Source organism: Protobothrops mucrosquamatus, unplaced genomic scaffold, assembly GCF_001527695.2.
Source record: "Protobothrops mucrosquamatus isolate PMUCROS unplaced genomic scaffold, P.Mucros_1.0 scaffold1399, whole genome shotgun sequence".
Classification (NCBI taxonomy): Eukaryota; Metazoa; Chordata; class Lepidosauria; order Squamata; family Viperidae; genus Protobothrops; species Protobothrops mucrosquamatus.
Genome location: NW_015387584.1, coordinates 171,679 through 199,452, shown reverse-complemented (window position 1 = coordinate 199,452; position 27,774 = coordinate 171,679). Strand labels below are relative to the sequence as shown.

The 27,774-nt window shown below is 37.7% G+C and overlaps 1 protein-coding gene across 1 annotated transcript; it reads left to right on the top strand.

The window, feature by feature from the left end:
* CD5 (CD5 molecule) lies at nucleotides 1-25,565 on the top strand. Its single transcript, XM_029285192.1, has 9 exons — nucleotides 1-50; nucleotides 12,874-12,912; nucleotides 13,845-14,141; nucleotides 15,733-15,801; nucleotides 16,675-16,968; nucleotides 18,270-18,395; nucleotides 20,199-20,252; nucleotides 22,044-22,154; nucleotides 25,381-25,565. Exons 1-9 carry the CDS (start codon nucleotides 32-34, stop codon nucleotides 25,467-25,469), a joined length of 1,098 nt encoding a protein of 365 aa, XP_029141025.1. The 5' UTR covers nucleotides 1-31; the 3' UTR covers nucleotides 25,470-25,565.
* The last annotated feature ends 2,209 nt before the right edge of the window (nucleotides 25,566-27,774 follow it).

The window sequence follows — 27,774 nt, the reverse complement described above, 5'->3', positions numbered from 1 at the left end:
ATCCACGCACCTTCTAGACTTCATCCCACTGATGTTGGTGGAGATGTGGGGTGAGTAATTTTACAAGGCTATGCTATCTGCACAAGTTCAGCTCTCAGCAGAGAGTAGAAATCACTTAGAAACTTTTATAAGGCCCCAATTGCTAAGCTTGAGCTCCAGCCCTTTCAATCTAACTAGACAAAGGCAAGACTGATACTCCTGTTGGGGTCAATTTTTTTTTTGAGCTATGGGCATATGAGAGGACTTTCAATACTTGGGGAGGGGGGAAAACTAAAGAAACACTGAATTCTTTCATCTGAAAAGTTTTAGACCCGTCCCATTCCTGGGAGGGTTGCATGCAGTGTTCCCATATCTTCTTGCTTCATCTGGCAAGAAATTTGGGCTGGCTGTGCGAAGGCCCAGGAATTCCAGTATTGATTCTGCAAGGCCCTTTGTCTCATAGGTTCTGCTCTGTCATCGATTCCTTCCCTCACAGTAGTGGGCTGGGGGGGGCAGCTGGATTTGGAGTTTTCACTACACCGTTCCTATCTTTGATATTCTTTTCTGTGGCAAAGTGCCTATTAAATTCCCCAGTACTTTATTTAAAGTGTTCCATTTTTAAGAAGACTACGATTAAATTTTCCATGTGTATAAAGAGTTTTAAATGGCTGGACAGTTGCTGCTGCTATCTATATTTTTCACAAACTTGGTGGGCTAGCTTGCTAATGACCTCCATTACTTTGCTACTTGTTTTAAAACGATGTTTTTCATTGCTAATATTTTATAAAATGCTGAGAACTTTCAATAACCAGCTATAGCAAAAAAAATTGGATAAACGTGAGGCACATATATTTATAGAGAGCCTTCTTCAGGGCCCCATGAATGAATGTAATGCCTCTGAGATTGCTCTGCTTTTGTGGGGTCAGTAATGGGCTAGTAACGTCAGAGTCTCAGCTTGGGCACATGTACTGTAGCTAGTCCTCACTTTGCAACCTTTCATTTAGTGATTGTTTCAAGTTACAACAGCACTGAAAAAGGCCGCCTATGACAGGTCCTCACATGGCCGTCATAACATCCCCACGGCCACATGATCAAAATTTGGACGTTTGGCAACCAGCATGTATTTACTATAGTTATAACATCCTGGGCTCATGTGATCACTGTTTGTGACCTTCCCAGCCAAGCAAAGTCAATGGGAGAAGCCAGATTTGCTTAAGGACTGTGTCAAGGACTAGCTATATTATATTTCTGAAAACTATGAACATTTTTGAAGATTTGAAAAAATAGGCTGAGATCACTCCACTTTCTAGGTGAAAGAAATCTAGGTTTCAATATAAAAGCACAAGCCAACTTAGTCAACCTAGCCAAAGAAGGAAGATTGATGTGAAAACACAAGTTAATACAGGATGTAATCTATGTGAGTGCTGCAGACCTACCCACCATATAACTGCAGCCATTAAATTGAGCTGTAATTAAATATGTATATAGTCTGGGTAGAGATTTGTTGCTGAATTTTTGCTACTTATTTGTACCAAGTGTTGATTCATTTTGAACTACATAAACCTGTCTTCCTGTTAATATATCCACCCTACCCGGTCATTAATCAAACCCTCCTTATCTGTTCACACCTTCATTATATTTTAATTAACTAGAGATCATGAATTGTGTCTGCTGAAAATTGGCAGGACTAGCAGAGAATCAGTATTTCAGCACAAGGCTGCACCAGTCACTCAAGCTACCCAGCGAATATAATTATTGTAAATAAAAAAGAAATATTACCTGCAGTACTGAAGATAGAAGGGTGATCTTAGGTTACAATTGGAAAATCAGAATAAGGAAATCAAGTCAGTTCTTTAATTAATTGCAGTGGGAGGGGGAAAGGCAAAGTAGGATGGTTTTTTTCAATTCTAATCTAAGCAAACTGATTCCACTAAATGTCCTGCAAAAAGTGGATCTATATGGCAATACACTTGCCATGGTTTACATTTAATGCTATTCCTTCCCTTCCCTTCCCTCTTTCCTATCCTATCCTATCCTATCCTATCCTATCCTATCCTCCCCTTCCCCCTTCCGCCTTTCCTTTCATGCCAATGCAGGCACAGTTCCACAACTGTGGAATACACATGTTTTCTATGTGGAATATAACTATACCTTGAAAAGATTATCTGATATACTGATCTTATCCAAAGTCACGACATAAATTGAATGAGAAAACTACTGTTACTCATAGTAATGTGTTTTTAAGGTAAAACAAATTTAACTTCTAATTCCTGTTGGACACAAGAGGACCAAATCAGGATAGTAGCTCATGTTAGAGATTGTAACATACATACATACATACATACATACATACATACATACATACATATATACACATACGTTTGTTTGTTTGTTTGTTTATCAAATTTATAGGACTGCCCATCTCACACGGTGACTCTGGGCAACATATAACAATTTAGAGCAATAAATATATAAAAAAAATCATTAAAAGCAGTTATTACTGTCAGATATTACAGATGGATACCAAAAATTCATGTTCAAACTCAGAGTTTTGTTTTCAATTCACATCACTGCCTAGTTCGTCCTACTTCGGTACAAAAATAAGAATGTTTCCATAATGTACTGTTGTTCTGGTATCCTGTAATTCTCTACAAATAAACCAATGTGTTTGGGAATACCATATGTTGATTTTTGCATATTTGCTTTATCATGAGGCTAGATATTCCTGTTCTGTTTATCAGGTAAAACCTCTTATGATTGTATTTAAAATAGATGATTACACTAAAAATGTGAAGCATTTGCCCTACTTCACTAAGGAGCCAACAGGTTCTAAAATATATGACATATTTATTTTCTTAGAGAATTTTTATGTTTATATCTAAAAGATATATATTTATCACACCATTTATCACATTCTTTGGGAACACAGTTTTATATAAATAGAAACTCAGACAGTGTGATTCTATCTTTCTAAAATTTACATTAGTTGACGATCTTTATTGCAAAAACATAAAAGCAGATTTTTTTTTTACAATATATACCACTATAATTGCGGAATGCATACCTAATTTGTAAAAATTCCTCTTATTCCCACCCATATGATATCTCTGAATACTTTTTTAAAATACCATAGAAATTATAGCACATAAAGTTTTGAAAATGGAAAGTGATTTGTTTCTTTGCTGTGCTTAATTTTGGTGATGCTTATGCAGCATCATTATTTGTATTTCTTTTTAAAATGTCTCATTTACTTTTTACATAATACTTGAGGCTATCAAAACCTGATAAATCTATAACTTAGACAAATAAAAGATACTCAAATGTATTTTTCTGAGTGCATGAATAGGCATTGTGTGGCTTAATCTGCCCAGATTTTTTAAAATCAAATTTAGATTATGAGAAAATGTACAGGAAACTCACCTTGGCCAAAAACTCTGAATTCTATAGAAAATGTAACTTTGGATAGAATTATCTATTCTATTATAAATTCTATAGAAAATGTAACTTTGGATAGAATTATCTATTCTATTATAAATTCTATATAAAATGTAACTTTGGATAGAATTATCTATTCTATTATAAATTCTATAGAAAATGTAACTTTGGATAGAATTATCTATTCTATTATATGGTTTTGAATGTAAAAACGCTCAGCAAATGCTGTCACAGCGAAAACACTAAACCCTTTCCGTGCTAGTTGGCATTCTCAATACCTCTCCTTGCCTGCCTCTTTTTTTCCATAAAATTTGAAGTGATTGCCTACAATTGGAAGGGAAGAAAAGCATTTGTGTGTTGTTTGTAGAGGAGATGCAGCATGTACCGTATGTCTATAGAAATTCTCAATCATCCTGGTCATGGTTGTCCCAAAAGTGTTTTTTCCAAAGGGCAACTGGACTATCTCATTCTTTTCTTTGAAAACGTTTCACTTCTCATCCAAGAAGCTTCTTCAGTTCTTCAGGGGGGAAAAAAACCCAAGAAAGTCCAGATGCCTTTTGGAAAAAAGCATCTTTGGGATACAGCATGAAGAACTAGTCACAAGTATTCTCTCTGTCTCTCTCCCTCCCTCCCCCTCCCCCTCTCCTCCCTCTCCCTCTCTCATTTTGAGTTTGTTTATCTTTTCTTTAGAAAAAGAGATTTCATTAAAGCTCTTTTAAGCTCCAACATTCAATCATTTTTAACTGAATGAGACTCTAGAGACTGCAGAATACAAGCACTCTGAATGCTGTGGTCTTAGCTATGCCAGCTGTAGATGAAAGGCAGTCTTGTATAGGGTCCTCAGTACTTATAAACAACAGCATATTGAACAAATTAAAAAGAAAAATGCTACAATGAGTAATGTCAGTCAAGCATGCACATACTAGCCCAGACCATAGAGCTAGGCCTCAGCAGAGGGGACAGTAATGATAAAGCAGATGCAGACAGATGATGGGGAGAAGAGCAAACGGGTGGTGGTGTCCACAGAGAACTCAGAATGGCAGCGGCAATTGCACAATTGGAGCACTGCTCCATTTCATATGAGTGATGTGCCATATGAGGAAAAAAGAAAGCTGAGTTTTGACTGTGTAGTCATGGCTGCCATGTAGATCTTTTGGGGCCGCCACTATAGATACCCCAGCAGACAGATCTAGCTCTGGGCCAGTGTGTGCATGCTTGACTGACATTATTCATTGCAGCACTTTTCCTTGTAATTTAATATAGATATAATGTAATTGATAGATGGAACAAGTGACCAAGTAAGTGTGTAGATTTTATTCTTTTCACTTTAAAGTTATAGCATCCTTTTTAAGCACCAGCAATAGCAATAGTGATGCTTTTCCCCAGGAAATATATTTAGAGTCAGAATTCAGAAACCAAAGTTATAGGCTTGCTTTAATAAATATGGAACGACACAGGTGCAGAGTTGGCAAACATTCGGTAGCTTATTTATTTCCCTATTATACCAGAAATGCAGAAACAGCTGTAAAATAGAGCATAGAATGGGAGAGAAGGGGAGAAGTCATAAAGATGCACAACTAAGGCCCCCACCAAATCAGTAAGTCCAAGATTTGAATGTACTTAGCTCTACCACTGAAGGACCATGGATTTCTTACTGTATTTAAGGTGATAACATTATGAGATCCCCAGGTCAGATCAGAACAATGACTTCGGGGACAGGGTAACTTAATTTTTCAACCTCCACCAGAATTTTCCCATTTTCTCATAAATAGAATTTCCCCATTCCATTTTTGGGTTCCTTTTGCAAACTCTAAAACTATTTGGGAGAGGAATTGAATCTGGAGAAATAGTATTAGCAAAAGGATCAAAACCCACCTTTCGTGGCATGTTCATTTTAATATAAATAGCAGGAGTCTCCAGGTTCAATTATAATTCTTTAAAAAATGTGCCACTCACAAGATAGCTGAAGCTAAAGCTCAAGCTATTCCATGAAAAGTAACCCAGATTTAATTAACTTTCTTTTTTTTTTTTTGTTAAAAACTTGATCATTCTGAAAATCGGTGCATGCAGTAGATTTCCAGGGTCACATCAGCCATGCATTAAAAGTTCTTAGCAGTCTTCTAAAAATAATGCTTTCATTTGTTGTTAATTTCACCTCAACATTAATATGGGAACTAATTATATTATTCAGTGTGTTGGATTCAAACTTTATATGCTCAGAATTCTATCCAATTCCAATTCCTTTCTGTATACACTTCCTTCATCTTCATCTATGTATTTTGAACATACTTTATAAAAACATATTTAAATGTCTGCTTATTTCCTGAAAAAGAAAACCTTAAGCAGTTTTATAAAATTAAAATCACAGAATCATATGAAGTTTAAAGGAGCAGATGAAAAATACCAATGATGCTCAGGGTTTCAATTGCTCAATAGGATTAAAAGCTTTTTGCATTTTGACTGAAAGAACAAGCTGGATGCAGGCTAGTTTCTAATAGTGGATGTCCAGCCTAGTGGAACATTAGCAGGCCAATGATCTCATGAGGAGAGGTTATATATGGTGCCAGAATTCTGGCTGAGGATTATGGTAGTTGAAGTTCAACTCACTGATGAGCATCAGGTTGGGGAAGACCATTCAGAATATGACTGGACATCTGACTCTCTGTGCAACAGTCTGATTGAGTCAGCTTTGGGGATCACCAGGATTTTATAGTTTCAGACACATGGAACCACCAAGTTATGCCAACACATGGATGCTTATTGGGAGACAGAGTCAACCCGAATTTCCCCATGTGATAGAGGCCTTTGCAAACCATGTTTGTTACATTAGCACTTTACATGTTTCTGTTTATTTGTAAAACATTTGGGGTGTTTGAACCCACTTGTTCAAATAGGTATGTATTTTGTAATTCATATATTTGTTCTGCAGGTGGAACAATAATTTATTTTTAAGCTACAGAAAAAGCAAGACAATTGAGTAGAATTGTAATTAAGTATGGTTCTTTTTTTTAACATTGTATTGTCATTATTCTTGTTTATTCTTTTTTTTGGGGGGGAGGTTATATATTGCCCAGAGTCACTTTGGGTTGAGCAGCCCTACAAATCAATCAATCAATCAATCAATCAATCAATCAATCAATCAATCAATCAAATAAATAAATAAATAAATAAATAAATAAATAAATAAATAAATAAATAAATAAATAAATAAATAAATAAATAAATAAGGAGTAATAGGGAGAGAAGACTTGATGCAAATCAAAGCCATCTCAGTGAAATCTAATTAAGAGTATTCATTGTGATTTTCTTATGCCATTTTCTCTGTGCCCTGAAAACTCCCCTTAATCAAAGTATTCTTTCAAAAAAAGGTAACCATTTGAAACCGGAGCAAGTGAAACAGACAAAGCGTGATTTACATCTTCAAGTAACCTCTTCCACATATTACACTATGAATCAACAAAAATACTGCAAGCTTAATCTTTTATTTGCACATTTCTTATTAATTTTAGTAGAAGCATTATTGTTCTCATGTAATAGGGTTTTCATATACAAAATTTGAAATTCTTCTTGCTAAAATCAAGTGTACCATAAAACTGGTATTGATCAGAATGCCTTTTTGCATATCAGGAGTCCCTTCTTTACTATTTTTTCCCCACATTTTTAAAGAACAGGTACTAAGAATTTGCTAAGAAAATCATGGCTGGAAATATTCCTTCAGTGGCCCAAATGCTCATTTGTTTTACAAATACCTCTTTGCCTCATTCTGCTCTATAACAAAGCTTTGTTCATTTTGAGAGATAATAGCAGGAATAGGGGTTTCATATGAAGTGCTGTCATTGTTACTTGTCAAGAGTTTAGCGTTTTACAAACCCTACCAATTAACGTATTTGACTGGCGGGGTCCAGGAAGAGCACGTTCTCTGCCCCCACCCTTTGGAATATTCTGCCCCCAAGAGGTGAAGCAGGCCCCACTCTCCTGGCCTTTCAGAAATATCTGGAGACCTGGATCTGCTTACTTGCTTGAGGCTTGCAGAGGAGAATGCAACCTTGGAAATTGGTTAGTGCCTTCACTGTCACCCTCCCACTTTTTAACTTAAATCATTCTGTTCCAGTTTTAACTGCCTCCTAGTGGAACATAATGTTTATATGGTTTCTGTGTTTTAAACTACACACTGCCCAGAGTCACGATGTGAGCGAGATGGGCAGATTCCAAATTTGTGAGCGAGATGGGCAGATTCCAGATTTGATATATAAATGGATAAATATCTATGTATATTTTTAGGCAGTGATAACTGACTTGCTAACAATGGCGCGGGAGAGCCCAATATGATACGAGTGGTCCACCTAAAAATTAACAGGTTCTGAATCCTTCCAAATAACCCACTTGCTCAATTCATATACCATGTCAGTCCTTGAGGGTAAGTAAGGTCAAGAAACCGAAGAAGCCAAGGAATGCTCTTTATTGGTGAAGGGGAGACCACGAACATCTTATAAAGGATTTCAAATGATTCCTTCTGACGCTTTCTCCTTGTCAGGAGTGAGTTGCTGTTTCTTCTCCCTTAATGGTGCATTGCTCTCTTCTCCCTTCCAAAGGCCAGATTTACATTCTTCCACACATTGTCGTGTATCAGCCAAAGATTTTGCAGCATATACCCCTAGGATTTTTCACTATAAATCCTCACGTTCCCTGAAAACATACTCTTCAGAATAGATGTATCTTTCAAAGCAGTGTGCAAGGGCCGGCCCTATTATTATACAGAGTGCAACCTTCATCTCAAGTAGTGGATAACCCAAGTAGTGGATAACCCAAGGCAGTAAAGTTTTGAGGGAGAGTGCAGTGTACCACATGTCCTAAACTGCCTAAGCTCACTTGCTGTCTTCAGGTGTAGTAGGACCCACTCCATTTAAAAAAAAATCAACTCTCAATCAAGAATCTCTGATCTTTGGTCCAGGCAACAAAATATTTCAGGCTAGCCTTAGCAAAGTGCAGAAGTATTCAATTTTGTATAGATCTGTGGATGTGTCCTATGTGCACAGAACTAATTTTGACATACATGGCTTCTGGATCTCATCTACATGTCTCATTGTCTCATCCCTCTAGCCACAGCATGAAGATGCTACATGACCTCTTTTTAAATGTCTTCCTATTGTTTCCCTTTATCTCGGTGTATCTCATCTGTTTGGGTAATTCTGAGAGTTAAGCCGCCAAGGTTGAGAAACACTACTTTATCTCATCCCAAACTATAGCTGAGGCAGCTTAAAGTCGTATTTAGCTGCTCTAGTTTTAAAGTAGCGTTCCTACTCTTTTCCCAATATTCTTTGTGCCATGGATATGATCCATGATGCACAGCTAGAAGCTAGATCCTATTGGCCACTTTAGGCTTCTGCAGGCATGCTCTCCTCTCTCCTGTTGCTAGTACAGCTCTCCATGGCCATTTTGTCCTGGACTATGATGTCGGTAAAGATACCTGCCCACTGTTTCCTCAGAAACCATGGTTCAGGTAGTATGTGGGTTCTTTATATACAAGGGTTTATTGTAGCTTTCATTTGAAGAGCAGTAGATCTGTATTTTAAAAAGAGGCTCTGTCAAAAGAAAGTGCTAGACAGCACTGGAGTATTTTACTGCGAAGAAGACCAATTTAATAAGAATGAGAGCTAGGTTCTGCCAGCTTTTTTGGGGGGGGGGATTAGCTCTGTCATAGATATATGCAATTTCCACAGCTTCTGTCAGCAGTGAGCTTTATTTGGTCATGTTTTTAAAATATCTTTATTTAATGGGATAGGGATTTGAGCTACTCCTACATAATTTTGCATAATTCTGAGTGTGGCTGCAAGGTCACAACTGCAATTATTATCCATTTGGCCATTTGCTACTAGCATGCACTTGGTCTCTTACTCGCAGTAAACCACAAACAGAAACATTCAGAAATGTCTTTATTATGCGGTAGTCATCCTGTCAATGGAAATAACTACTGTACAGAATTTCACAAGTGCAATTCTGCACGTCAACAGACAGACAATGGACTCAGTGCTGAAGAATTTCATGCAGCTGCATTTCTTTTACATTTATAATATTTTTATTGGTTCTCCGGAGGTAATAAGATGAGGGAGGGATACTGGAGGAGGCAATGTCTCCCATATCTCCTACTCCACCCAATCTTTCGTCCATGAGAGTGAGCTAGTGTCAAGCCCTTTGAGGCTGGCTATTCTAGAATGTTGTCCAGAGCAGGAAACAGATTCTACAAGATAGTTTGAGGTAGTTTCTTTGAGGTCATATCCTTGACTCTATATTGCAGGGGTGTCAAACTCGCAACGTTACGTGACGTGTTGCGACGTATCACGTCTTTTTTTCCATTGCTAGCAATGGGGTGGGCACGGTTTCGGCATGACGCATCTGGCCCGCAAGTCGGTAGTTTGACACCCCTGCTATATTGCAAACTCAGGGAACAAGAATTACTTGGATGTTTGGAGTGATATTTATTGCTCGTAGGCAAATAGAGCAGACTTCAAAGGAACCCCCTGATATAATAGGTCTTCTAGGAGAACTCTTTGCTTCATTCTGCACATTCTACCATATGCCTGTGATCTATCTGTTGGGTCATTTTTGGACAAAGGATACATTTAATGCTCTTTCGAAAATGCACCAGAGTCATATTCAGAACAGAATGATAAGGAACAGCCATAAAGGCAAATAATGGATAAATAATTAGTCCAGGCTTATACCTGCATTCATCCAACTACCCCTGCCACACATTAAGGAGAGTGTTTGCTGGATGCATTTTCCACTGGGAGGTGATGTGGACGGAAGTATAAACCAAGTTGAGTGGTTCTAACCTATTACACCCCTTAAATTGTACTGCATTAAAAATTAAGGACAGGACCATTTGCGAGTCTCTTTACTTAGGCAGAATAGAACTCAATTGCCAGGACAGTATATTTCATGCTTGTATATTTTCTTGTCAATTCAAGGATTAGAAGAAAGCACATTAATAGAGCTATTATGAAGCAAAGCAATGAGTGATGAGCTTTGGGAATGGGCTCTTTCAACCATCATGTTATAACAGAGCCTTAGAAAAGCAGTATCACAGTTTTCCAGAAGTGGCATTTATCCTGTATTGTGTGGAGTAAACCCTGGATGGATTTGGCCTTCATGGACACCATTCAGTAGAACTTGGAATTTAGCCAGTGATGTTCTGTGGAAGAAATGGCAAAAAGTGGAGCCAATGCAGATTAAAGAGCTAGCAAAGGGAGCAGCTCTTCAATAATTCCTCTCTGGATAAGAGGGAACTTGAGATCTCTCACAGGTGTTCCAGACAGCTGCTCCAGATGAGGAGACTGCAAGATAGTAATCTCTAGTGGGTTTTTAGCACGAGGAGATCAGGAGAATCTTGCTCAAACTGTGGTTGGCCCCTTTAAGAAGACACTAAGTCCGCATAATTCCTTTTTAAATCATTTTTGGAAATTGCTTGTCAGCTGCTTCCTAACTATTAGGAACCTTTGGATCAACAAGTTTTTACAGCACCAGGTGAGTTTTCTTCAATTCTTAATGAAATAAATTTTAAATACAAGATTAAGGACATAAAAAATGGAATAAATGGGCAAAAGGGCGATTAAAAGTTTGATTTTAGAAAGTACTAATGGCCCAAGAGTCCAGATAAATTTGAAATAAAATGTTGGAATTAATTATAAAGGATCCTTCCCATGGGAAATTTGTTTTTAATTCCTTTTCAAAAACGTAATACAGGTAGTCAACTTGCAACCACAATAAGACTAGAAAATTCATCATTAAGTGGTACAATCATTAAATGAGGCATCACATGACCCACCCAGTATTACGACCTTTTATGTCATAGTCATTAAGCAAATCACCATGGCCATTAAGCAAGATATCATGTGACTGTGACTTAAGACTTTCCTTGTTGGCTTTCCTATTGACAGAAGCCACCTGGGGAGGTTATAAATAATGATCACATGACCAAAGGATGCTGTGACTATTAGAAATGCGCAACAGTTGCCAAACACCTGAATCATGATAATGTGATCATGGGGACTCTACAAAATAAGTGCAAGGACTGATTATAAGTCACTTTTTTCAATGCCATTGTAACTTTGAACAGTTACCAAACTAATGGATATTAAGCAAGGACCATCCATAATATAACACTTTAAAAAAATTGGACACTTGAGGGAAGTAGAAAGAACTAAAGATTATATTTAAAGGAGAAGAACACTCAAACTCAACTCACAATTACAAAATGAAGCAAAATATGTTAACATTGAACATACTGAAGGGTATTTTTGAACAATGAATCCAGAAGTTAATTTTAAGAATGTCTGCCTCTATAGATAGATAGACCGTGTCTGACAGATGTTATGAAAGAAGAACAAGTTTTACCTGACAAGACTGAGAGTGCTTTAAAAGTGGATTTAAAAATGACAGGCTTCAAGTATGAGATGGAAAAACATGTTACACCGGACATACAAAATAAACTGACGGATGCTTTAATAATTAAAAGGGATGTGCAAATAACAAAGTAAGAGAATGGCCTGGATAACGTTCCTACATTAGATTTGCAAAGGAGACTTGTTAAAGCTTTGAAGAATTTGGGTGAAAAGGGACAAATAAATAAAAAAGTGAAAAGAAATCAAGTACTATACAAGAAAACTATTTGAAGGGACTAAAGAGCAAAATTGTTATAAGTAAAGGGAAGGAATATAAAGTTAATTTATTTAACCAAGTTAAAATAGATAGTTTGTTATCTATTGCAACCCTTAACGGGCTTTTGCCAACATCAGGGCTGAGATGATGAAGCTTTAAGGATTAGTTTATAAACAAGAAATGGGATATGAAAGATCATTTGTTGTATTTAAGAGAAGGTGATAAGTTACTAAAATTGTTTGTGCATTGTGATAAAGGATAAGTCACTTCTTGTATATTTTTCTTTTTCTTTATTATAGTCTTATTTTTCCTTCCTATTTTCTTTGTATTTTTCTCTTTTTCCTTTCTTTTCTCCACTTTTTATTTTTTCTTTTTAATCTTTTATTTTAAAGTTTGTAGTAGTTTTTATTATTGTAATTGCAATCTTTAATAAAATTACTACTTAAAAAAGAACTTAGCCAGTGACATGATATTATTGGGAATTTCTTTTTTAATTCTATTTTAGCAAGATGCTTATGACAAGGTTAGAGTTAAGTTTGGAAGTAATAATAAACAGAAAAACCACGTTGCACGAATATTTGTCATAATTTTAGAGGCAAAGTTTTCTTGTTGCATTTTGTATGTTTCTTTGTTGTGCTTTATGATTGTAAAATACCCTGAACATATGGAGATAAGCTGAATGCACATGCTTATATGCATACATACTACCATCAAACCAACAAGCATACTGGCTAGCACATTCTTGTCTTCAGCCTATTTCAGGTTTACTTTTTTATTTTATATTTCTTTTTTTTCCCCCAGTGATCACTTGCAACAGTGGACAAAGTAGAAGTCCTGAAGGTTAGTAATCTACGGTACTTCATCACCAGGTTCAGTTTTTGAGTCAGGGCAGAGCTTACTTCTCTAACTCTTTCCTCTGAGCTAAAGGAAGCAATCACGGAGGCAGCCGAAGGAGAGAAACTGTAGAGAGTAAGGCAAGATCCTGGGTGACAGATCTTTCATGTCTCCATCAAGGTCATCTTTCTTACTTCTCACAAAAACAGTGGTGGTTGATTGAAAGTCAGTTATCATCCTCCAGCCTCGACTTCTGTAGAGGAAAATATTCTTTATGTCACAAGGCCTATCTTATGTCTCTTTGTTGAATCCCTTAAGCTACCCAGCAGTAGAAATATAAAATTTACTAATTTCGTCGCGTCTCTGTGTGGAATGAGGAGGGGGCACCATTTTATGTTTTGCCTCAGGCATCAAAATGCCAGCCCTGATTAAGGAGCAAGTCTGGGCCTGGTGGGAATTATCCGATGTATGTAAATATGCATAAGCTTCGCTCGGATCTAATTGTCATGAAAGTATGGGAAGTATGTTGATTGGTAAGCTTGTGGCAATCTCAGTTCAGACTTCATTTTGTCTGAAAGGAAAAAGAGCAAGTAGATATGTCTTTTTTAAGACAAATAATGTTTGCTTTTTCGTTTTTACTGATGGCTGTGAAGCCCAGCTCCTCTTAAATACAGTAGGTACCTTTTCTTTTCATGTTTCCATAATAAGGAAAGGCATGAGGTCTATAATGTTAGGGACTGTGAAATCCCACTTACATTGCCTAGCCATGTTTAACCACGGTTTAATAAATAAACCATAATCAGTCCACACATCTCATCGAGCCTAAAGCAAACCAATTATTTCATACACATGCAGTCCCAGCAGCACTGGGAGGAAGAGAGAAAAGACTGCAATGTATCCGCCAGGACCTCAATAATTCCTTTTTTTTTTCTATCCAGAAATGGATTTGAGGCTTAATGGTACAGGCTGCAGATGTTCTGGGTGGCTGGAGGTGCTTCATGCAGCCACATGGAAGAGGATTGACAGCAGAAACTTTACACAGCAGAATGCAGAGCTTGCCTGTGAACAACTTGGTTGCCACTTCCCCTTCGGGATCTTGCAACCATATGTTGAAGAATCGGAGAAGCACGAGACTTGCTTGATGAACTGCCAAGGAAACGAGACAGTTCTCAAGGACTGCATAGCCTGTGATTCCCATGATTTCACCTCTCTGGCTGTGTTCCTAGTTTGTCAAGGTATGTACAACCAACCCCCTTCCTATTTGCATGCTGTCTTTGAACAAAGTCTGGGACATATGGGGACAGCCTCTGGGAAACTGATGTTGTGGTTTAGTTGAATTGGAAACCAGTCATAGAGGACAGAACATGGATTGGAAACCAGTCATAGAGGACAGAACATGGATCTAGCCAGAACATGGATCTAGCCTGTCTTAGGAATTGCAAGAATCTTGCACAGTCACTCTACCTAGGTTTAGGAAGGTTACTCCATTATATGCCTTGGCCCAGAGATTGTGAGCATTTCCACACTGGCACCGCTTCCTTTCCCCCAATCCTTCAAAAGCATTTGGAAGAGGATCTGAGGTTTTTTTCCCCAGCTTCCCAGCATCAGAGCATTGGGGGTATGAAGCAAACAAATCACAACCTCATAATGTGTTGCCTCAGGTCTTGTGGCCATAAAAATCCTCATGGTTCCACTCAGCACAGAAGAGATAGAAAGAAAAGACATTAAGTATGGGTAATTTTCAGCAGTATGCACCCAGCAGACTCCGTATATCCAGATCAGAGTAAGCACAGACACCACTCAGTTCAGTTAGCACATAATATAATTTGACATTTATTTTTTTAAATTCAGCATCCTTCAAAAACAGTTAGCTGGCAATACACAACAAAAGGAAGGCAAAAGCAGAGAGAATGAAATATGATCAAGAAATAAAAAGGCAAAGGACTTAATGCCAACAATCTACATTAACGTATATTTATATATAAAAAAGGCACAGAGCTTCCCAGAGCAATGAAAACGATACAATGGGCAATTAGCATGGACAGTACTAAAGACAGTATTTGGTTATTCTGGATGTCAGCTTTCCTATATACACAGCCAAAGAATAGAAATGGCAAATAGCACATCAGCTGGTCCTTCTTCTGTTTTGCACCATGAAAAAAAGACATGGGTGGACAGGGATAATGCATCCAATATTAGGGACCCAGACTGTACACTTGAGAACTCTTCTTACTTTTATCCTTGCTTACTTCCCTGCACTGTTGAAGGAGAGGAACAAAACTGTCAGGCAGGCTTTCCTCTGAGGTGCCTCTTGCCCCCCCCCCGCCCCCAGTTGAGTCTGAAGTAAGTTGGCTCAGCGACCGAAAATAAATGAAGGCACAGGATGCAGGGCTAATCTAGATGTGGCATGAAAATCTCATGCAGATGTATCTTATGTAGGCACCCTTGAGCATTTCCCAAAGAAAGGCTGAATAAAAATATATAATAAGCTTTTCATAAAAGAGAAAAATAAGGATTATAGGTTAATAAATCTCAATATGTTTTTAAAAAGTTGAAGTCTAGCTAAAGCACGATGAAAGGGACAAAGTGAATAACTGAATTAATGTTCAACTTGCTGGCAAGTTGTGAAACCAAGATCGTAGCTGAGTACTGAAGAGCAAGTTGAGGTGCTACAGAAACTTTATCTCTCGTTTTACTAATCTAGGTGAAATGTTAATATATACTGCTAGTCCATGTATGATACGCCCTATGCTAAATAAAATAAATTTATCTCTTGGATTGAAATCTTTCTTTCTAAAATACCTTGGATTATCTTTATCATTTCAGCTCCTGTGCAAACCACTCCGATATTCCTGCCTACAACAGCACCCCTGGTGACCTCCTCAAAACCCTTTGGTAGGAAAACCCAAATCTTTGCTGAGGGTGATAGTGACTTAAAATTATATGCTACCTGACTTCCAACAACTTTGGATAGTTATTTTTAGACCATTTAGGCAGCAGAACTTTCACAGTTGTCTCCACCCTTAAAACATTTATTCAGAATAAAAATACATTCTTCAATGAAGGCATCTTGATTGTCCTCACCTTTGTCAAATTCTCTCAAGGCTGATAAACCAAAACTGCCCTGTGACAATGTTGGCTAATGCTGAGACAGTTAATATTCAAAACAGCTGGAGAGTATTAGCTGTCTACACTTCGTGTATCATAAGGAAGTGGTCAACGCTGCTAACATTGGATGTTCCCGCTCTGACAACTGATGAAAATGCAGCCATTTTCTCTATTCCTTTAACATGCTTTTTCTTACTTTAGAAATTAGGTGCAGCAGAGGGGGGGGGTTGGAATGTAAGCTCAGCTAGCCATAATAATAACAGCTGCTGTGGGAATCCAAGGACAAGTTGATAACGTTTTGGCAGCTGTGGAGCTGAGGAGAAAGCCCGAGCTTTAAGCTAATTGGGGAATGTGATTTATGATAGTTAATTGGGGGTGGGAGTTGTACTTTGTTACTTTGTATCTGGGGGAAGGGAATTTAGTTTTTGGGTTCAACTATGTAGTGCCCATACTTTGTATCCCGAATAAATGTACTTTAAGGAAGAATTTTGCCTCGAAGTTCTTTTGATGGGTTTCATCTATCAGAACCATGACAGAAGTATTTATGGTTTTCATTGGAAAAGTTAAAATATGAACACAAAACCCTGAGTTTGACACTTGTACTGTTAATCGTACTACTGCATACATTACTTGATCCGTGCCTTGTGTTACCTTCCCCAGATCACCCAAGGACAAGCATTGAAGATGGAACCTCCTTGTGTTCACGGATTTTGGAGCCAGATGTTAAAGGCTACAAGAAAATGCTTTGCCTGAGTTTACAAAGATGGTGGAATAAGTTGGGACCCAGGGTCTGCCAGGGAGTAAACTGTGAAAATCCAGGACACAAGGATCAGAACAGGGAAGGGTCACTGCACCACTGGGAGAAGCTGCAGTGTGAAAAAAGGAATCTTAGTGTGGGTGACTGCTCAGGAAGCACACAAGAGTGCTTAAGTCTAACGCTGGTTAGATGCTCAGGTGAGCAAACCTCACTAGAAGAGCACACTCAATCCCTGTGCTGCTCTTCATTTGTGCTCATCATTTAAATTACACAAAATGGGTCTTTCAGTGCAATTTTGTACAAAGTGGTTGAGTAATGTACTAGAATTCTGGAACTGTACCAGCTTGTGGAGGAATGGTTATATTTTCTAATTTCCCTCCCCATTTTTAAAAAAAGAACTTTCCTGTACTATCCTTCCAAGAGAGGAATGTTATTCCTGAAATGCTAGATCTACACTGCATTTTAAAAATATGAATCTACCTCTTCCCATAGTATGAACAGTAACATCCAGAATTCTACAAGCTCAGTATAACCCCTGATCCTATGCAGGTTTGCTCTTTGTTTCTTAAAAGCTCTCTGAAAGGGAGGTTTGAATTATACTGATAAGAAAACTAGTATGCTAACAAGTATTCTGAATGTTGATGTTCAGAAGTAACCTAATGGGTGACAGATGGTATGTGGTAGCTAGTATCTAAATGATATTTATAGTGGAATGATATTTATAGTGGAATAATTCCAGTACAGGAGTAATTCCTGTACTGGAATTATTCCTGTACAGTCAGGCTAAATGCTGGAAGGAAAAAAAAACCCTGCAGTTCTGCAAAAAGGAGGAGGGGTAGTCAGAAACATTCTGCTGCTGAAATATTGAATGAGAGGGCCTAAAAACTATAGTATTTCTATGAAAATGAACTTATTGCTATTGAAGATATAGAGCTCTTTCAGATCTAGCTGTAGTCCCAGTATCCATGTGAAATGAGTTATGATCTGCTGATGTGCTTGCATCTTAACAGGGGCTTGCAATTATAAGCAATTTCAGTATATCTCTTTCATAGTTACATCATATTTGCGGGCAAGGAAATGTTTCATGGCAACAAATGCAACTTCTGAAGGGGCAATGTATTGCACTTTGTGCTTAAAGGAATGCCCTAATCCTTTTGAAAGAAACTTGATCCATGTTTGTTCACTCTATGTTATCCTTTTGGGGATCCTGTCACAATGGAACTGCCAGTATGCCAGCATTGGGAATTTAAAGGATAGTGGAGGCCTTTTAAATCGGTTCTTGGCCATTCTAAAAAGACTGCAAAAATCAGTTATTGGCAGATGATTCTTTCCAAGCTTTAGACATACGATTATTTTCATAGCATCTTGATAACCAACTAGAACTGCAGATAATCCAGAGAATCTGATCAAGTCTTCAGCACATTTTCAACTTAAGTTGGGAAGTGGAAAACCCAGCTGTCAGGAAAAGTTCATAATCTATAGGATTTTCTGTCTCCAGATCAAGATTTGAAGTCCCAGAAATCCAGTTCAGAGACTGTCTTAGGAATCCTGCTTGGTCTTGTTCTTATTGCTGTTCTTTTGAGTATCTGTGTTCTTTCCACCTACAAAAAAATTATGAAAAAATGTAAGTAAGAATTTACTGCTGGTATTAAGGGATTGTCAGATTCTGTTTTGGGCCTCAGCTTTTTCTGTGTGTGTGCTCTTACAACCATGTGAAAAAAATGCATGGTCGTCCAGAAAAAAGCATGATGACAAAAAGTCTGGTGGCTCAGGCTGAAAAGACTGGGGCTTAGGAGATCCATTGATTGCATCAGGAATTTTCTGGTTCTCACATTTCATTCTAGGACTACTGTGTGCTTTGTTGTACTCTCTACACAAAAGTATGCCCATGTACCCCTTTCTTTTTTAGGCATCCTGATGACATCAATTTGCATGGTGTATTTTGTCCACATGCCTTCATTTAAGTATTACCTTCTGCTATCTAGAAATGTCTTGAAAATAAGCCCCATTAATACTAAAGTTTGAATCCCAGCATCAGATTCCATCCAAGTTGAGATGCACTCTCAATAAAAAGAAAATACTGTATAGGTATCTCAGAATTGAACTGTGAACTCTCTTAACTTGGTAGTTTGCTTGCAGATGTTTCATTACCCCACTAAATGACATAATTAATGCATTTTGGGGGGGGGGTGATGTTACCTAGGTGGGTAATGAAATGTCTACAAGAAAACAATCAAGCTTGGAGAGCAAAAACAACTCCATAGATGGATACTGCTGGGCCCATTTTCTCTCTGATTATTGTTTCCATGTCCCCTGTTTCTCACCAGGTCACAAAGAATATAATGGCTGTACAGATATTTCCTAGCAGTACCTGGCACTAATTAATAGTTCTTCTATTATGGAATTATAGTTATTTTCAACACTGTTAGAAGGATTTTGTGCAACTTCTAATCCTTCTGTGAACATTAACAGCCTGAATATACAAAATGCATTCGAAATGATTTTATAAAACCCTTTCTATTCATCACAGTTTTTGGAATGTAGTTAATGGCAATGAATAGGAACATTCTTCATGCTTTTTAATTAGCATGCAAGCATACAGCTCTACTAAAAAAATAAACAGGATCTTTCTGATTGCAGCCATTAATCACCTCAAAATATCAGTGGCTCCTTAATATATTGCATTATAGCATTTCACTTCAGAGTATTTTACTATTATTTTAATTATGTCTAGGTTGGAAGTGATTAGCGCTGTTTAAAAGATAATTTTAAAGGCCATCCAGAGGAGGTTAAAAAGGTTTCTGCAGCAAAGAGTAGAGTCAAAGTGTGCTGAGCTGTGATAGTCTGCTGCTTAATAAGTTATTACTGAGGTCAAAAGCAAATCTGTCTAAAAAAATATAAAAAGTTAGATTGAGGTAACTGTACTGGCAATGAGTCTATCACTTTACCACCCCTTTTTTAAAAAAAAAAAAGGAATGGAAAGCATGTAGTTTGATTATGTTATGTGACCACTTTCCATCCTCCTCAATATGAGTGATCAAGCCATGCAAAGTCGCCAATAAATTCCTTGTCCAAAGAGCATTGCCTTCCACTGAGTGGTGCTCAGAGGAGCCTGTTTCTCTAGGTATCCAGTGCCACTTCGTGCACGGTGCATGCTTTACACACTAAAACAGGGGTCTTCAAACTTGGCCCTTTTATGACTTGTGGACTTCAACTCCCAGAATTCCTCAGCCAGGCACGCTGGCTGATGAATTCTGGGAGTTGAAGTCCATAAGTCATAAAAGGGCCAAGTTTGAAGACCCCTGCACTAAAAGCTTAAGGTTATTAACTAATAAGGATTATACTCATGGAACTTGGGGGAAAGAGTATTTATGCCCTACCTGGTTATATCATCAATCCCATGTCCCTTCCTTCCCTCTATCTGCAGATTCCAAGAAGAGGCAGCAACAATGGATTGGCCCAAGTGGGGTAAACCAAAATGGTAAGAAATCACCTGCAGAGCAGGGAACAAGAATCCGCGTTCTGATTTCTCCTGCAAGTCAAAGGGAATGTGCATTTGAATGTCTCATAATGTACCCAGGGACACTGAATATACACTTTTCTAATGCAATTTTTATGTTCTCATTATAAATGGATATACTGTAAGAGCTCAGGTTGGTGATGTGACTATACCATCCTAGCCAGATTTGATCTCAGAAAAGTAGGAGCCATACATACCTTCTGATCAACACACTTTGGATGGGGGGGGGTTATAAGAATAACCACTGCTTACTTTGGGTTGGTGAGACTTTTAATTCACCTGGCTGGTAGAATAAAGAGCAATTTAGTCACCCTCCATCCCAAAGTGAGTCTCTCATCTGGGAAAGCAAATGCGCAACCTTACAGTAGCTCCACCTGCATCATTAAATGTAAAGCACAATCCTGTTGGATGATGGGGCAAACTCATCCCAACCCAATCATGCAGTCTTTGTGGGTATAACTTTATCTTTCATAAGCCTGACTACCAAGATATCATATTTTCACATTTGTCAGACTCATAAGACATTGACTGATACCTGTGAGTTACAGGCTGCTTAAAGAGACTGTCATCCTGTAATTCTAGCCTCTATGGGAAGAGTGATGATTCTCTTCTAAATGTACTCTTAAATAGCACTCTGTTATTTATGACTGGGCCATATATTTTACAACTAAAGCTGACATTCCAAAACAGATCTGCTGGGTCCTGGTCAAAATTCTGCTCCCAAAGCACTCCCTTTCAAGTTCCTCACCAGAGGAAGAAAAGCAGCCATCCCTTTTAACATCTCACTGTCTTTGCAGTGGATGCAACATTATTGAACTAGAAACATATGGCAGAGAGGAACTGCAAAAGAATTCCAGGCAAGACGAATGTCATTTGTTTCCTGGCAAACATGAGATTTCTAATGTAAATGCCACAAATGCCTCTTCTGATTATGGACAGAGATCTGGTGTCATAATCACAATTTCAATGAAAAACACGGGTAGAATAATAAACGTGTAGGTCGGTGTGGTTATTTTACTGTTCACTTATTGTCAGAGACCCTGTCCCAAAAACATGGTTTGGCTCCCTCTAGAGGCGGGAAGTAGGTTGGCAGCCCAATGAAGACTGCAGTGCAGACCTCCTGCTTTTGCTGATATCTAGCCAAGCAAACCCCTTTGAAGAACCAGACTGGTCATAATTTAACCGTGTGACTGTAATCCTGATCTTTAATTTTGGAATTCTGAGTAGCAGCAATGAAAGGCCTTGATCAGGATGTGTGCGCACGTATTTGAAACCTCCTTCTCGCAGTCCCCAGGACGTAGGGTTCAAAACACCCTCTTCTTCCACACTACTGAGGGTGCTTTTAATCCTGTCGTGGCAGTGCAAATCTTTTTTTAAAAAAAGAAAGGTATGTGTGTGCATTTTTGCACTGAGAGGTATGTGTGGAAGGGCTGTTGAGGGTGATTTCAAAGGCTGAGCCAGAAAAGCATGTGTTTTGTTGAACTAGAACTGTTTTAAGAATATGGTGGTTGGTATTAATATATTGGATGTATATGAACATGGACATTATTCCTTTCAATAAACTGTTATGAATGAGGCAGCTCCCGGATAAACTTTTTTTAAAACAGTGTCACAAAAAGCATCGCTCATCAGGGCTTTTCCCTACAAACTATAATTTTAATTTCAAAGTCAGGAAATGTATATCCTCACATGCGGGATTCACGTGTGGGATTCAGTATATAGAAAGAAAGTCCACATTATGTTTTTCTTTAGTTTCATTCCATCGCAAGAACTCTACTGCCTTCCAGACCCATCTTGAAAGCCCAGTTGTTCAGGAAGAGGGGAACAAAGCCTTCCAGAAAACCTATCTCTCACCCTATGCAGGTAACATTTTCTTGCTTAAACTAAAAGTGTGTGTCACCTCTTAAAATGTGTATCTGTCCAAAGATGTTGAGCCAAAGCATCTTAGTCTCACAACCGACCAGATGGACACTTCTGATACTAAATCCGATACTAAATGATAACTTTATCCCAGTTTGATTCCTTCCTTCCCACATATATTAGAATCCAATCATTTGTAGTTGTGCTGGCCAAAAACGTTAATCTGACCCAGATTATTATGGGCATCATGACCCATAATAATGTTCAATTCAGTACCAGGCTATGAATATACATTATTTTTATCTCTACTGTGCACATGTCATGGTTCCGACTAATGAAACACTTCAAAGAACTTCCAGGCATTTTATCCTAAAAAAAGTCTCTTTATTTATGTGACAAAATGTCGGCACAGGCATGATGAAAGAGAATGCTAAGATCTGAAATCCCCACCCACTGAGCAATTATTTTTGCTAGCATTTCCACTCCCTATTTTGCTGTCATGATTTACGTTCTCCAATTAGTGTGAAGAGCAAAGTTTCCCTTCCTTTCCCTTTCATGGGCTTTCCCCCCCCTCCCTCATTCTCCTCTGCATTAACTCTAAAAATACCAGACAGTTCTGTATATTTTGTCAAAGCAAGAATATTCAATATTAGCAGCATTGACAGCGCAATTGATTTATAAGCTACATTCAGGTACTGCATATCAGATCATCGCACTACAACATGTACTTTTGCTGTGTCTTCAGTGTCATTTTTTCAATATCCTAATGGAGGGCCAATTTCTCAATAATCTATATTTTGTGATGGATCCAGATGAAGTAAACTAATCAATTCTCATTAAGCCAGTACAAATCTCTTTTAATTATTCTTTGTGAACAAATTATGAATAGTAGCTTTCCATTTTTGCACTTAATCAAAAACTGCATCGATGCTAATATTGGCCTGCATCATATTTAAAATCTTGTTCTGATACTTACAAGCAATCAGTGACAGAGATAAGAGAGTGCAAACATTTTATATAACCCATAAGATCATTACAACTGTAATTTTGGTTACTATTTGTGATGCTATAAAAGATAGGCAAGAGAGAGAGAGATGATAGATAGATAGATAGATAGATAGATAGATAGATAGATAGATAGATAGATAGATAGATAGATAGATAGATAGATAGATAGATAGATAGATAGATAGATCTAATTTAGCAACCACAATTGTATCAGCAACTTGGTCTTTAAATGAAGCACTCACTAAGTGAAACTGCAAATGAGTTTCACATTTTATTTTAGATTCCTTTGCTTTATAGATCAGCAAAAGTCATAAATGTGAGGACTGATTACAAAGTTATTTTTTCATCATAACTGCATAGTACAAGACAGTCACTAAACAAGGACTACCCGTACGTAGTTGATATACAGTTAAGTCTATGGGATAACGTTAATAAGCCAGTATCTGACTAATATTTAGATAGATTGCTGAGGGGCACATGACATGAACTTTGTAAATTGTTAGCAAACATAGTTATTTTGTATTTTACTTTGTATTTTAAACGTAGTTACTTTGTATTTTGATTTGACTTACTGTTCTCTCTTTTAAAATGATGATAGGTTTTATAAAACCATTAGATTGGCATGTAGGAAAACGTCTTATCCTATGGCTGTATGGATTGATTAGACAGCTTCTAATATTCCTAAACTGAAAAAATAAGTTACAGAAAGAGGGCTGGATATTATCTCCTGATAAGATAAAGTTTCTTAGTGTCAGCGGACATTTGGTTATCTAACTTCAAACAACCTTTGTGGTTAATTTACTGTTTCAAAGGAGGGGTTATTTTTATCTTGTCTTCTTTCTTTCTTTTTTTGTTATGTTAACTATAAAAGGGAATGTAAGCTAAGGATCAGGGTTCCCTCTTTGAATGAGAGAAATCCCTTTTGTCTGAATATTCTGATAAATTGTAATAAAATGATCTTCCTGTCTCAGTCTGTCTCACTGGAAAATATGCATGCCAAGGCACGAGTCTAAAAGAGCCATATTTGGCCTTTGTTGCCCCTTGAAAAATCCAGGGCTATAAATCAGATTGGGAAAACTATTGGTAAGGCCACACTTGGAATACTGCATCCAGTTTTGGTCACCACGATGTAAAAAAGATGTTGAGACTCTAGAAAGAGTACAGAGAAGAGCAACAAAGATGATTAGGGGACTGGAGGCTAAAACATATAAGGAACGATTGCTGGAATTGGGTATGTCTAGTTTAATGAAGAGAAGGATGAGGGGGGACATGATAGCAGTGTTCCAATATCTCAGGGGCTGCCACAAAGAAGAGAGAGTCAAGCTATTTTCCAAAGTGCCTGGAGGCAGGACGAGAAGCAACGGGTGGAAACTAAGCAAGGAGAGAAGCAACCTAGAACTAAGGAGAAACTTCCTGACAGTTAGAACAATTAACCAGTGGAACAACCTGCCTTCAGAAGTTGTGAATGCTCCAACACTGGAAGCTTTTAGGAAGAGACTGGACAGCTATGTGTCTGAAATGGTATAGGGTTTCCTGCCTGAGCAGGGGGTTGGACTAGAAGACCTCAAAAGTCCCTTCCAACTCTATTATTGTTATTCTGAAAAAAGGCAGTGGCAATCCTTGTTGGTATCATACTATGAACATGATAAAGATTTGAGTCACCAGGCATCAGATTGGACTTGAAGACAACATTACATGGCAAAGACAAACCCATGGTTTGTGTTGAAGCAGAAACCTCTGAGTGCATCTCTTTGTATAACTTGCCACGTGCTCCCCCTAGCGTCCGTAAATAATATATTTTTTTCGTAGTTTATTTTTTATTATATTTTACACAGCTCTCCTTAGTTCTAGGTTGCTTCTCTCCTTGATTAGTTTCCATCCATTAATCTTTGTCTTGCCTTTGGTGCTTTGGAAAATAGGTTGAACCCCTCTTCTTTGTGGTAGCCCCTCAAATATTGGAACACTGCTATCATGTCACCCCTCATCCTTCTTTTCACTAGACCAGACAGACCCAATTTCTGCAACCGTTCTTCATAGGTTTTAGCCTCCAGCCCCCTAATCATCTTTCTTGTTCTAAACATCTTTGTAGCTTTAAGGGAAGATGCAAAGATTTCAGTCATTTCAGGAAGGGGTAACCTATTAGCATCAATTGGTATTTCATGGCAATGTGATTCCATGCTGAGGGTTGTTTTGTTTTGTTTTTTTCTCCTCCACGATCCAGCTCTGGAAGGGGCAACCAATAGATCTCCCAGCCCTTTGGATAACTCCTCTGACAGCGATTATGACTTATGTTCCGCGCAGCAGCTGTAAACTCTGTGAAGTATGGATGACACTCCTTCCTGTTCACCTGCAGTATGGTGGTTAAGGTGGCATTGAAGTGACCCTTACTCCATCCTCAGCTCACTGGATGACTTCAGGCCAGTCTCTCTCTCAGACTTAAACTACCTCACAGGGCGGTTGTGGAGAAAATTGGAGGGGAACACAATATGTATGGTTTGAGTTTCTGAGCAAAAAACTCAATATAGATCTGATAATGGAATATCCTTTAAATGAATAGTAAATTCCAGGGACATGATCACTGTAATAAATTTAAATCAGTTTTTTGAAAGGAAGGAAACTGATATTTGTAGTATAGATCTTGGATAGATGAGTTTCTCTACCTCCACAGCGATAGCAAAACCAGTCCACCAACTTACTCATATCCTGAGCATTAGCATGTTTTTCCCAGCCAACTATGTTGCATTTCAACTCCTATAAGTCTCAGTCCATCAAGGATACGCTGATAGAGATAGAAATCTCCCAATTTCAGACACTGAAAATCAATTTGGATTATGAACCACTGTAGAATTAAAATCCTCCTACCTGACAACCCAAAATAAGGCTAGGCGATCTCTGGCAAGCCAAATAAGGAAGATTTATGTGTCAGTTAAAATTTCAAGAAGACGCAGTATATATATACCAAGTAGCCATAAGTACAGAAATGTGGATACATGGGTCATCACCTTACTGAGATACTGAATTAGAGTAAGTCAGAAAAGCTAATATTATTCAGTTGAAAATTTCAAATAGCATACATCTCTTGGCCCAGAGCATTTAAATCAATGTTCCCTTTTTAGGGTGTACAGTATCAACATATACTTGTAAAAAGAGTATAACTCTATGTGTTATAAATATGTTGCAATTAAATAAATATTGAAGCTAATTGGTGAGAGCTTTAATAATTGTTAGAGCTATTGAACTGTCTTAAAGCAACACTAGTTTAATTTGAATGGTAGTTGCGGGGTGAACTATGCATTCAACATTCATGTAGCTCAAATGACATCCATTCTTTATTTGGTTATTGACATTAGGGACTGCAAAAAGTTGGTCCATAGTTCCAATTTTCACATCTGGTTCACAACTGATTTCTCATATGGATTAATGCTGTGTTGTTCACCTGTGTAAATTGCTGTACATTTCAAAAATAACATGTTTATTATCTTGCTGTCTTTGGAGAAAGGGGGTAGCCTCTCCAACCATTTAATATATTTTTGGTGGGACAAATAATTGTATCAAACATTTTCAACCAGTTCTATAGTTAGTTCTACATTTGGAAGGGAAAGTTTTTTTTTAACGATACTGAAGCTCATTTTTGTGCAGTAGTTAATAAATGGCCTACATGTTTTTGCTTTCTTAAGCTGCGGTTCACTTTGTCAGTTGAAATTAACCATATGCACAAATGCAGATACGTACTTTTTCATTGGATGGATTGCAGCTTACAAAAGCTTATATCTTTTAATAAAATATGTTACCAATAGAAGATCATTTTTTGTAGCTTGGGATTGAACTGTGAGGTCTTTGGTGTTCTCTGAGCTTGGTGGTTGATTTATAGATGTTTCATTACCAAACTAGGTAACTAGTTATCAGTGCTGTTGATGTCACCTAGTTTGATAATGAAAAGAAAACCACCAAGCTCAGAGAGCATCAAGGACCCCACAATAAAATGTGTTTGTTGGAAAAGTGCTTCCAGATTCATGTTTTGTTTTTTGATACCATAGATTAACATAGATCTCCTCTCATTCCAAGTCTTTGGAAGCCCATATTAAAAATTGTAAATATCTATGGAGCTTCAGCCTCATTTGGAAAGTTCAAATAGCATACCTGTCTTGATCCAGAGTACTTAAAAATATTTTGAATTTTCCAAAGACCTGAAAATATGCTTGTCCAATACAATTACTTTCTTGTAATTCTTTTTAAAAAGGACCAGTATGTTGTCCTGGTGCTGGAGAGATTGGTGATCATATCCTCACTTGTTTCAAAAATGATAGGCCAGTCACCACTTTTCAAATAGACTTAGCTGAGCAATGAGGATAGAGGGAGAACCAAATATATTGTTCTTTGAAAAATGGCACTTGGATATAAAAATGTAATCACAAAAAGAAAAAAAACCCTGTTCCTTTAACTAACAAATCAACTAGAATCTTGAAGCCTATTCTCTAGAAGTAGATTGTTCTATTGATTTGTATGGAATTAGAAACAACCAAGTATGCAGTTAATCAGAAAACGGAACAATGAAACAACTAAGCTTATCTAAGCTTTGTATGCAGCTATAAAAAGCTTTCACAGTTTTTAGGTA